This window comes from Colius striatus, chromosome 20 (assembly GCF_028858725.1).
Source record: "Colius striatus isolate bColStr4 chromosome 20, bColStr4.1.hap1, whole genome shotgun sequence".
In the NCBI taxonomy this organism is placed as follows: Eukaryota; Metazoa; Chordata; class Aves; order Coliiformes; family Coliidae; genus Colius; species Colius striatus.
The window spans coordinates 72452-84802 of NC_084778.1; the positions used below are offsets into that span (position 1 = coordinate 72452).

At 38.7% G+C, this 12351-nt stretch overlaps 1 protein-coding gene across 4 annotated transcripts in view; it reads right to left on the reverse strand.

Moving 5' to 3' along the window:
- Positions 1–221: 221 nt before the first annotated feature.
- Positions 222–12351, reverse strand: part of PITPNM3 (PITPNM family member 3) — a 58802-nt gene continuing 46672 nt past the window's right edge. For all 4 annotated transcript variants that reach the window (XM_062012213.1, XM_062012212.1, XM_062012214.1 and 1 more), the window contains 9 exons: positions 8514–8699; positions 7630–7778; positions 5718–5834; positions 4970–5086; positions 4556–4704; positions 2479–2628; positions 1463–1646; positions 956–1084; positions 222–556 (listed from right to left, as the gene is read on the reverse strand). In XM_062012213.1, coding sequence (XP_061868197.1) covers positions 248–556; positions 956–1084; positions 1463–1646; positions 2479–2628; positions 4556–4704; positions 4970–5086; positions 5718–5834; positions 7630–7778; positions 8514–8699 — 1490 coding nt within the window. In that variant the 3' untranslated portion in view covers positions 222–247. The remainder of the gene's footprint in view (positions 557–955; positions 1085–1462; positions 1647–2478; positions 2629–4555; positions 4705–4969; positions 5087–5717; positions 5835–7629; positions 7779–8513; positions 8700–12351) is intronic.

The following is a 12351-nucleotide window of genomic DNA, read 5'->3' on the forward strand; positions in this document are numbered from 1 at the left end:
CTGTTGCTTTGATGTTATGAGCACTGGCAACAGTGTTAGATTGTTTTAAAATTTCTCAACAAATATGTCTCAAGAGGAACAGACTGGAAGCTCCCCAGTTGGTGTAAGAAAGCAGATTCCAGAACAGGGAAGACTCCGAGGTACAGGTCCCCCTCTACATTTCTTAGTTTTAAGCTGCCTAAGTATTATCTCTGAGGCGTGCCTAAAGTTTCAAAGGCTGCACCCAAGATCTATATTCCCAAGCTTCCTAGGGGACAGATTCGAATTTGTGAACTCCACCTCGAACCCAAGCAATAGAGGGCAAATGCCTATCATGATCTTTGTCGGATTCGGGCTGGCTCTGGGCACGCTCTGGCTTGGGGTTAGAAGAAGGTGGGTCAGGTTGCTGGACAGACATAGTCCTGCGGAGATGGTTTCTCTTGCGCAAAAATTCAGGTTGGGAGTGGAGGCCAAAGCTGCCTTTTCTCAAGATCATCCGAGAGTTGTTCTTTTTGGGTCGTGAATGGAGACTGAACTCCAGCGAGGCCAAGTGGGCTGCATAACCTTCACTGAGGAACTGAAATAGGAAGGAAAGAAAGGGAGTGACAATTACTGCTGCCTCGACCTATGAGCTGTATGAGGAACTAAGTCCCTATCTTTGTCATCTCAGTTAGATACCTACAAGAGTACTAATATTCCTCTCCCCTCACTTCTTTTTTTCAGTGGCTCCCATTTTGTCAATCAGTAATATGCACTGCATGCACTTGCAGATATAACCTATGACCACCTGATCCTCTTTATTATTCACCCTGTCAGAAAACACCTCAACTGAAACCGAAACTGCCTTTCTCTGAAACATTGTCTCTGCTTTTTTTTTTTTTAATGTGTGTTTGTGTGCATGTGTATTTACACATGCATTCGCATGCATGCTTTTCCTCCCCTAGCACTTCCTCATTGAGTAGCAAGAGTTACTTACTTGACACTGCGCCTGGTATTTCTTTGTTGATCGTCCAACTATGTAGATCTGGGATGGTGACAGAGCCAAGACATTGTACACAGAAATATCCTTCATGGAACCATATGCGGCACAGATTTTGATGTGGCACTGAAACAAATATTACTTCCAAAGTGAACGCTCTTCGGAATGCCATGCAATACAAGGATGGCACTTGTTTTGCAATGAAGGAGCAGATGAGTTCATTGATAACAACCCCATTCTGTAAAGTACAGAAAGCTAAATCTGACTGCCTGCACGCCAGCAAGAGCTACGGATATGCAAGCAGCAAAGATCGCCCAGTGAATTTATTTATTTATCATGCCAAGAGGCCCTTTTGTATGTTTTATCATCCCTCCTTGCTCTTCCAAAAGACAGAAGAAAAATGAGGAATGGCAAAACCACTTTGTGATGGCCTGTGAGACTTACTAACTTCAGTGAATAACATTATTTGGAAAAAAGTTAAGGCTATAAACAGGTTTCTAGTACCTCTTGAATGAGATTCCGGAGAAAAATAGTCTTTTGTCGCAGTGGGTCATGAACAAGCCCATCTGAGAAGAAGATCATTCCCTGTGGGAAGTTGTGTTGAGACAACCATGAAACCACACGCTGTTTTTGCATATCTGGACGGCCAGTAATATAGATAATCAGATATCCCAGGTCTTGCCAATGTCTTTCAGAAACAGCAGGTAAATTATGTAGGTGCAGAAAGAGAAACAACAACCACAGGTCAGGTCAGCACTACTTTGCTCAACACAGATCCAGTTAGAAGTCAGATGTTACCCTTCATGCCTACGTCTGTGCTACTATTGAGAAATCAAGTAATAATATCTAAAACTTGAGGGATATGGAAGCCAGAGAGATTCTTATGCAATGCATTATATAAAATATGAGAGCTATTAGAAAATGTTTTTAGAATAGACCTTGCTAAACATCACATCCTGCTACCTTTGAAACCTTTAAGGAGATTTCTTGCCATTTCATTTTTAGGAACGTAAATCCTTGAAAACTGACGTCCCTTCATTCCCATGGAAGTTCCAAAAGGAGAGCTGTGTTTCACCATCTGATGTGACATTAACAGACTTGCCATTTAATTTTTCCTCAAAAAAACCACTTTTGTGTTCATAGCACTTGATATTTTTGAAGTAGGTTCTTATTTGAAGTTAGTGAAACACAAAATACACTCTTTGCTAATCACAACAACAGTATGTGCTAATAACAGTGCTAATCAGTGTTAATTCACTGCATGTATTTTAAGGCCATATTCTCAAGAAGCAACTTTTAATCTTTAGGCAAATTACAAATTTCAAACTCAACCACAGCATTCTAACTTTCCTCTGAAAATTAGGCACACCTTACATCCAAGCAGATACAGAAATATAACCGCAAAGAACTCTATTCTTTATTTTGAAAAAAACACAAACTATCCTGCCCTTTTCCTTCCTACTACGCTCAAACAGGAAAGCCAGAGATTTAAAAAAGTGAAGTGTGCAAACCTCACTTACCTGACAACATCAACGGCCCCAGCTCGGACTTTGGGGTCACTTCCCATGATTGAAACACTTGCTGCAAAGGAACCATCAATGCTGAACACAACACACTCCATTCCTCGGGGAAGCACAGTCAGGTAACTTGCAGCACTGCTCTGGTCCCCTCTGGAGAGTCAAAGCAATAAATATGCTTAAAAAGCAAAATATCAGAATGTATTTTCTACACGTTCTAGTTAAAATCTGAAATTAGATCTGTCTCAACCTACAGTTTCAAAAATCTGTCAAATAGGGCTTCTGACTTCTAAATTTCTGAATTTCTGACTTCTAAATGGGGCAACTAAAACTTGCACTTTTAGGAAATAGCTTTCCAAAGAGAACTTTGGTTGTAAGAAACCACACGTGTGTAAGTACTTAAAAGAATTAGGAAAAAAAAAAATCAACAAGCAACCTGAATATACGCATGAATTCTATATATATCTGCACACACACGTACACATGGCACACAGACATTGGTCACATTTTTTTTCTGGCAGTAACAGTTACTGTCAGATTATTAGAAATTACAAGGGAGGAACTGACATGCACTGGTTACTGGCATGTTTTTACACAAATCAGCTTTTCCCCACTAGATAAGTAGGTGGTAGTACTAGCATTACCTGTCTCTAACCTTGAAAATTACAATGGCAATGCCAATCCAGAACAGTGTTAAAAAAAACCCCAAAAAAAGTCCACCTCACAACAAACTGAAACCAAGACAGAAATGCAATCAAAGATGGAAAGGGCATGTGAAGTGCAATCTTCATGACATACTTTCCCCAAAAAGGTCTGGACATTATGACACTAATACAGCAAAAACTATTCAAAGCTCTTACCATCCCACGACCTCATCTTCCTTAAAAAATGTAATCTGAAGACCACATTTTCTTGCCTTTAAAAATTTACCTCTGGTGACGAAGATTCTTAAATGTGCACAGCTTAATGCACAAAACCAGAACATTTCCTTTCATTCCCGTTTGAAACTTAGTCCTGAATTCTAAAAGCCATGGGAGCTTAGCTTCTGAATACACCTTAATTTGTTTTTAAGTAACCCTCTTTTCTTGAATTGATTGCTCTGTTACACTGAGGTCTTCCTCCTCAAGTAGCTCTATACAAGACTGTCAAATTACTTTGGACTTGGTTCATTGGTGAGTAACAACACATTCTATTTCAGCTAAATTCATCCCACTGAGTTAGCCTCCAAAGTAGAGAATCAAAGGAAGCTGTAAAGCTACTTCCTAAGCAGCTAGGCAATTAAACTCAAAGTGCAATATTAAACTAAAATTGAGGAATTTAGTATTAAATCAGCCATTTATTAAATAAAACATAAGATCTCTTTAAAAGCACTGCTACCCCATTCCTGTGCTTAAACCAACAAGTGCTATTTCACACACTTTCATTCTTCATGCTTTACTTAACATAGAATCTTTAAAGAAATGCTGGAGAGCTAGGAGAGCTGACTGGTTTTACTTCAATGAATTGTTACTTCTAGGTGCTGGGGTTTTTTGTTTTGGTTTGGAGATTTATTTTCTCCTCCAATTTAGAATAAACGTGGTCTTGAGTATAGAATTAAGGTAACTCTTTTGATCAGCCTGACATCAACAAGTAAACAGGTGGATGAGGGCAAGGCAGCACATCCTCTACTGCTAATTTCAAAAAGAAAAGCATCAGTCTGAAGAACACAAAGCTACACCCTTCAGCAGTCCTTTCCCCAATTAATGGGTCGCAAAATATCCTAAGTCATACATTCTTGCCACAAGAAGACTGATACAATCATCCAGTCCCCATATTTTGCATGACCAAGCACTCCTAAATTGAATTGCACTGAGGATTTGTGTTGCAGGAGGAATATAAAGCCACTGGCCTGAGCACCTCCAATCTGGCCACTAAACACATGATCTCTGTGTCTAAGCTGACACCACAGTGACAAAACCAAGAAATGATGACTGACTGAACAAAAAACTCCCTCCACACTCCCTCAGTCTTACATACACCAGTGTCTTCCTGATCACAACGGCGCACACACACAGCTGCAGTTTCAGCTTGGAGCTATTACCTGACCACCATTTTGATGGGATACACACCAACTCTCAGTCTCTTCTGTTTGGGTATGTTGTAGGATATCCGGCCACTGCTGTTGGATATCTCTGTGTCAAAGTACACCCACCTACCAGAAGATGGTTCAGTCATTATGAAGATATCAACCTGCAAAAACAACAAAACGGTCATGTAATGCAATAGTAACCAGAGGAGGCAGCCTGCATCATGTAAGAAGGATGAGAGCTGGCAAAAAGGTCAGCCACCAGGAAAGCCCACTTACAGCATATTTTTCCTGAGGCAGTGGAGGCTAGTGACCTATTTCCCGTCACTATAAGGATTTCTCAATTACAATACGCGTGCTACATTCAATAACTGATTTCTAGCAAAAGCTAGTTCATCAAAATAAATAAATTGATTATTCAGACTTTACCTTTTCACCTGTTAAAGCTACCATGTCCAGAGGTCCATACATAAAGCGCCCGACTAGTATCTGAGGACCGTCTTCTGCTGCAATTATGTCATTTGCTCGGTGATTAGCAGTCACATTCTGAAATAAAAGCAGAAGGTGGGAAGGGTAGTGTTTGCTTTTGTAATGAGGCTACCGTCTGTATTATGTTATTATGAACAGTGACACAGAAACATAGTCCGGGACCACGTGTCTTAGGCACAGCATAGTGTATCTTAGAGCATCTAGCAAAACTGCAACCATATTTCAGCTGGTGGATTCCTGAACAGACTTTAAGTGAGAGCGCCCAAGATGACCAAATAGAGAGAATATTTAAGGAAATGCCAATTATCTTTCTCTTCAAGTGGTGACATCGATACAGGGATTAGCTGACATTTCTAACATCTAAAGAATTAAGAAAGTATTTTTTCTTGAGCTATGGATTCATCTAGCATGTTATAAAATAGAAAAACCACCTCTTTGCTTAACTGAAACTTAAGGCCCCTCTGTTATTTGAAGAAAGAAATATACCTTCTGCCAACATGCAGCAATAAACTAAGAATAAATTGTTCCCGTTCCCTAACCGTTAATTTGCCTTCGGATTATGTTATCAGTTTTCATCTCTTTAGTACTATTCAGTTATGTAAACTCACACTTTGGGAGCTCAAACTCTGGTTAAATTGCTGCAAACTCAAGTTCTATAGCTGCCATGTATATTCAGATTTATACTTACTCTCAATTTCACATGTGTCCTTTTACGTAGCCATTTTTCTCGTGGATTGGATGGACTTAGTGTTGCTGGATCCAGGTTTTCATTTTCCTTGAAATTTACATTTTCATACCTCATCACCTGAAATTATATTAATATTTTAGTAAACAGTATGGGGCTGGGGAGTCCTGGTACTTGGCAAAGAAAGGGAAAGTACACTGCTGCCCCAGCTGAATGACACTGCAGAGCCCAAAGCACAACGCAAGTAGAAAGAGGCGTATGTTCACATTAATTGTACAGATAAATAAACTGCTTTCACTCTGTCAGCCAATATAATCTCAAGTAATTATTGAACAGCTTCACAAAAGAGCTTGCATGCTGTTCCTGAGAAAATGGTGAAAACACTAGGATAGTATCAAGTGACAGTCACATTGTCTGCTCATGGTCTGCAAAGTCAGTAAAGCAGCATAAGTCGACAGAGATTTTTATAATCCTTCGTGGGGCAAAGGTCTCAATCCTTACTCCCTCTATATTAATTTTCTACACATATACCCAGACAGAATGATTCTTATCACCTTTTGGATATTACTTGACACTGTGGTAGGTGAGAGGCACAAGATGTGGCTTATAGCTAGTAATATTTGAATGTAAGAGGACTGTTAACTTATGAACGTGCAGAACCCTAGCACGTTACACAAGCTACACATTCTTACAACCTAACCGTCGCACACAAACCAAGGAACTTGCATGTCCAACTGACACTTCAGGACACAACTCACAGATTTCAGAACCTGGGAGTTATGCCCAGTTTCAATTGAAACCACAAGCCCTGTCGTACTAAAATCTGTGGGTTGCACCCTGGGACCATGGATAGTGTGAGGCTACTTCATTTTGCATCAGAAAATGCTTAGTCTGTCTCTTTCACAAGCTAGCAGAAAATTACTCAAGTTGAACTGCTGGTTTTCTGTGATGAAGTTTTCTACTCTGAGTGCCCTATCTGAAGGAGTGGCCTAGAACTATTCTGAAAAACGCCTCATATGAAGTCCCTTGAGCGAAATTCTGCTGCGCTGAGCCTTAACAAAGCAGCTGGCTTGCAACAGATCATAGCCACATTAAGAGGTCTGTGTTTTTTTTCACAAATCAGCATAAACTCCATTCACTGCAGGTGATGTGCAGGAAATACACACACTCACAGGGCATCCAGGAGCCGTTAACAGCAGCAAGGACAGAATGTCCAGACTATGCTGGAAATAACCAGTCCCATATGTAGTGCTGTAAGCTTATGTACTGCTTTACAAGTACAAGTACTTCAACAGCTTATTAAATTCTAAAAGCTCTAATGCACATATAAATTTAGGTAAGACACAACAATGCAACTTGATATGAATGTACAGAAATAACATGTAGAATAAAGCAAAAATGATTGCTAATAGACAACTGGGCTCGAGGAGGAATTTGAAAGGAAAGATGGAATGCTTTGAGAGATAGCTACAGGAGAGGCTTGATTTTCTTCTGGGAGCAGTACTTTCAAAATTATGAAATGTATGATAATAATTTGGTATTTATTAAAGAAACGCCTAATTAAGTAAAGCTTGAGATACACTATGCCTATTCCTCAAAAATAACCAGGAGGTAACTAATTCATAATACAAGGTAATACTGATCCGGGGCACATGACGGTGCTTGACTGTGCATAGTTTCTAGCCACATATTCAACAACAATAACAACAGCCAGCAATGCAAATTGTAGGCTCATTGCCTCTTCCTCTCTCCCATAATTCCTTATATGTCATTCAAATATCCAGTGGTATGTGGTGCAATCACAGTTTGCCATCTAATAGAATTAAAGATTAAAAGATTGACCACCCTTGGAAGATTCAATCAAGAATCACGGGATTATTTGTTGCAGAGAGAAAAAAATTAAGAGATCAATGACCTGTCTTAAAATGAAGGCCACAACGTCTGTTGATTCCCAGTAGCTGGCATGGAAGAGATGCGGCAGGGCCACAGTTGGAAAGGCTGTCAGCACATCCGGACAATACAAAGCATAATCTATTCGTTTTGTTCCCCACCACTTTGCGGTAACTAAAATTAAAACAAAACAAAACAGCATCACATTTTTATAACATATACCTTAACAAATCTCTTGCTGTCTTTACGTTTAAGCTAGACAATTGAATGAAGCTTTCTGCTTTTTTTTATCTTGATATTTAGAGTTTGTTGAAGGTATTTATCAAACATGAAAGTACAGTTTTCACTGACTGCATCCGCACTTAAATGTCTGCCATCTACACACTTCTATTTGGTCTAAGTTTTCGGAAGCAGAAATCGTCTCAGCATGATTCCCATTGCTTCTTGGTCCATGGAAAACATACAGTGCAAGACCAGTGCTTTTATGATTACATTACAGAGTAAGAATTGCATGTGCTTCCCAAAAAGTGAACAGAATACTGATACATGGCTACAGTTCATAACAGGATATTATTAATTACGGGTAACAAATCTTACCTATCTGTATTTCTTCATGCCTGGAACATGCTTCTAAACCTCTCTTAGTATGAAACCCTTAATGGCTATTTAGGAGTGGCACCTTAATATAAAACTTTGACTTCACTTCTATTACTTTATCTACTTAATTACAAATAGAAGAGGAAGCTGAATTGTGATATTTAAAATTGCAACAACTTGGGCTGCTCTCATTCTCCCCAGATTTCCAAAGCAGGTAATTTTCCTTTTCATAATAAACTTTTTTTACAGAAAGGATGTGGACTGAAGGGTTGTTGCCATATCAGACAGAACATGGCACCAAGCTTTACTCACTGTTGGTGAGGTATGCTGATGGCACGCTTTCTGTTGACCCTGAGTTTTCACTATTTGTGCTGACCAAGCTCAACTTTCTTGTTTTTCCTTGTGGTTGATCCACATTTGGAGATCCAGGACTCTCCTGAGAGAAAGGTATGTTCAAAGAGCTGTTGTCAAGGAACAGAGCACTGTGGATAGCATCACCTGCAGGTTACAGAAATGAAAATAAATAAAAAAACCACAATGGGATGAACAACATGGCTTTGAAAGGGCATGTGTGTGGGTGTGGGGGGGGAAGTGTGTGTGGGTGTGTGTGGCCAAGGTCTTCTATACTGGCTAGTGATATTGAGTGGCTATTTTACTTCACACTCAACCCTGTGAATTTTAAAGTCATTCTCTGAGAAGTTACATAGCCCTGAGAGTCTGTGATACTTCTCTTGTCCTCTTCCTGACATGAGAAAAATTACTTTAGAAAGAGAACCTTTGGCAAATCTACCTACTGGTTTGTGTGTTCTCAAATGGATCGGAATTCTCATTTATTTATGAGTACTACTTTTTTCTAAAAGCCCTGTGCTCAACTTTTGACTAGGATAGTCCACTTGCACAATTATTACACTTAAATAACGGAAACAGATACTTCCCATCCAAACCAACCTTTCTTGTGCTCTGAGGGTCATTAAAGGTTCTTATAATTTACCTCTACTAATTACTAATCTAAACTTACTAAGCCTTGTTGAGAAATAATACAAAGGCAGATCATTTTACATAGTCTCATCTTGGATAATTGACAGTTACAGCCAATACAAAAAAGCAAAGCAACTTCATCAAAGCCACGCAGTAACCTTTCTCAGGCAAAAATAACAATATTTTATGCATACACAATTGGAGAAGCATGGTGTTTTTAGACTGTAATCTTTATCTATCCATAACAAAGGAGTCTAGTAGGATCAGCCATAGTCTGAAATTACATTCTTGCACATTCCTTATGAATAAACTTTGCAATAGAAAAACTTTGCAATTTTTTCAATTGTGCTGCAAAATAAAATAGGAGTTAGAAGCTCTAACAGTAGAGAGGATGATGATTATCTACATTCTGCTATGTCAAATGTCTAAAAAGCAGGAGAGGCTGAAATCAGGTGTTTTGAATTAACACATAACAACCGTATTTTTTACCCCCAGTATAATAATACATTGTGTCATAAGAAGCAAAGCAAAAAACCAGGAATTAAACGTCACCTGTTAGTAAGTGTCAGAACACATGACTGCTGGTAGATCAGAGACTTGTCACAAAGCTGCATGTCACTTATCATAGCTACAACAGCACTTTGATAACAAAATGTCAGCTAGGCAGCAGCTGAGAAAGTTGCTGTTTAACGAAATGTCAAGACAGCATGGCTTTCTACGGGCTGTAACATAACCTGAACTTTGTACCTTGCCCTTACAGTAAAAAAAAAAAACCCCACCAATTATTAAAATCATCTTTTTCTCTGAACCATTATCTACTGCTATGTCTTCATCAAATGTTCTCTTCACCTGCTCTGTATGCATGGCAGTACTTCCAATGCAAGTTCTTTTTCTTATCTGTATATCACAGCTACATGAGACAAATAATGCCTTAAGTAATTTCTGAAAAAGTAGGATGTCTTATGTGATTCTTTCCATTCTATCTACCCAATCTACCATTCTATGATCCTATGAATGCATACTTTGAAGATACTAGTATTTCTTGATTTTTCTTTCTTTTTGCATACAATATGTCGAGTCTCCTACACAGTCAAAAAACTGAATTTAAATCATGCCTTAAATAATTTTATTTCATTCAGCTCTTTTATCAATTGCCTAATAATGTTGTCATATCCATGTGAGGAATTGTATCAACAGAAGTTGCAAGTGTAACTGACCAAGTAATTGACAGAAAGAGAAATAATTCTCTGGGCTACTACGTCTCTGTTAAAGTCAAAATCAAGCCTGGTAAAAGTCAGCTTTCATCATCATTAAGCTCTTGATAGATCAATCTCTCACACACATAAACAATACCACACTGCTACAAACTGGACAACCCTGGGGGCAGACTTAGTGATAATTATTGATGAATGCTGGATTCAAAGGCAACTGTCTAGATAAATGTGTAATCCGCTCATTTAAGTCCTAAATGTTTCCTGAATCTCAGTGGAAAACTGATAAACTAAAACCTTCAAGATGAACCCTGGCACAAAGCAGCTGACTCCAACAGCTTAATTTGGTTGGTAAAAACTGAAAGACAGCTGTAGAAATTCTTCCCCGCCACTGCCCTCTCCAGTTTTCATCATGTTGTCCAGCCTCTCTTATTTCTAAACTGTTCCTATGAATCATATGGTGAAATTCTCTTCTATTAGTAAACTGTTTTTCATGGGGTTCGCAGATCAAGAGTTTTTTTCCACAGAGGTACCTATCAGGAGTGTCAGGCAGACAACAGAAGCATTCCTTTTTTAATCACCAGCTCTTATGAGAAAAGCAACAGAGAATGAGATTTTTTTAATAACAAAGGTTATGGAAAAAAAAAGCTGTTTCAGACAGTACACAGCAATTTGAGTTTTGTGTAGCAAGGTCTCATAACTGATTAGTTAACTATCATTCCAGTTGACACTGTGAAGGCTCTCATTTTAAGAAATATTTTCACAATCCCAGGTATCAGAAAAAGGGAAAAAACATTTTACAGTCACTAGAATTAATCCTTTTTGGATGATGAATCTTAAATTCCAGAAGTATCTCAAACCACTTGCATTTAAATGGAAGATTTTCACATTCACTGAAATACAACACATAGCTTAGGTGTAACGCACAGAAAAGATTAACTCTGAGCAAAGGTTTAAATATAAAACCATACCATGGAACATCTGCTGATCATTAGCACTCAGAATTTTTATTTCATAATATATTCAATAGACAAAGGTTTCCAAATTTGCACGTTCTGTAATGGAAGTCTGACCTAGTGCCTTAGATGAACTCAAAACAATACCAGTTATTAAAAAATACCTCACAAAGTCTCTGCTTCCAGACTCCCCATATCTGAAGGGTTTACATTAACAGAACAAAGCTGGCAACACGTACCAATGCAAGGTTTTGAATTTGAAAAGCAGCCTAAGGGGCTACTCCTCTTGTGACAGTTTTTAAAGGAAAGTTCCATTTTTCAAGATTATATCTCGGCAACAGAATTTGTGCCTAACACCTAACTAACCTGCAGGATTTCCAAGTGCACAGCTGGAATGCAAAGCAGGGTATATACTTTCCTTGAAAGAAAACTCAGACATGGGAGGAAGGAGAGAGCACATATTCCCTAGTTTGGACTGACCATCACCCTAGCTATTCCTTAAGTTGTTTCTTGAGGAACAGCTATTTTTTCATGTTTCAGTGAAGCCTGCACCTAGAAACCAACCTACTCCAATTCAAGATCAGCTGTTGCTTTTCAAACATTGATTTAATCAGATTCAAAATTATTTTCATACTGTGTACACCATATTGGGGTAAACAAAACAAAAGACTTGTGTGTATCTTGCTACGCAGAGCAGGTTCCCAATGGTATGATTTTCCTAGCTCCAACAAATATAAAATACTGACATTTTACTGTATTTGCCTCCAATCTTAAAGCCTGAATCCTCAAAAGCCTTTTGAACTATCTTGCTGAGGCTTGTATTCATGTCTGAATCTGCAGCAAAAAGAAGAAATCTAAGGTGCATGCCTGTACAGATTTGCACTGATCAATTCCTTTTTTACGACAAGATACTTTTTCTTTTGGTAGGGGTTGGAAGGGACTTTTAGAGATCATCTAGTCCAACCCTCCTGCCAAAGAAGGTCCACCTAGATCAGGCACCAATAT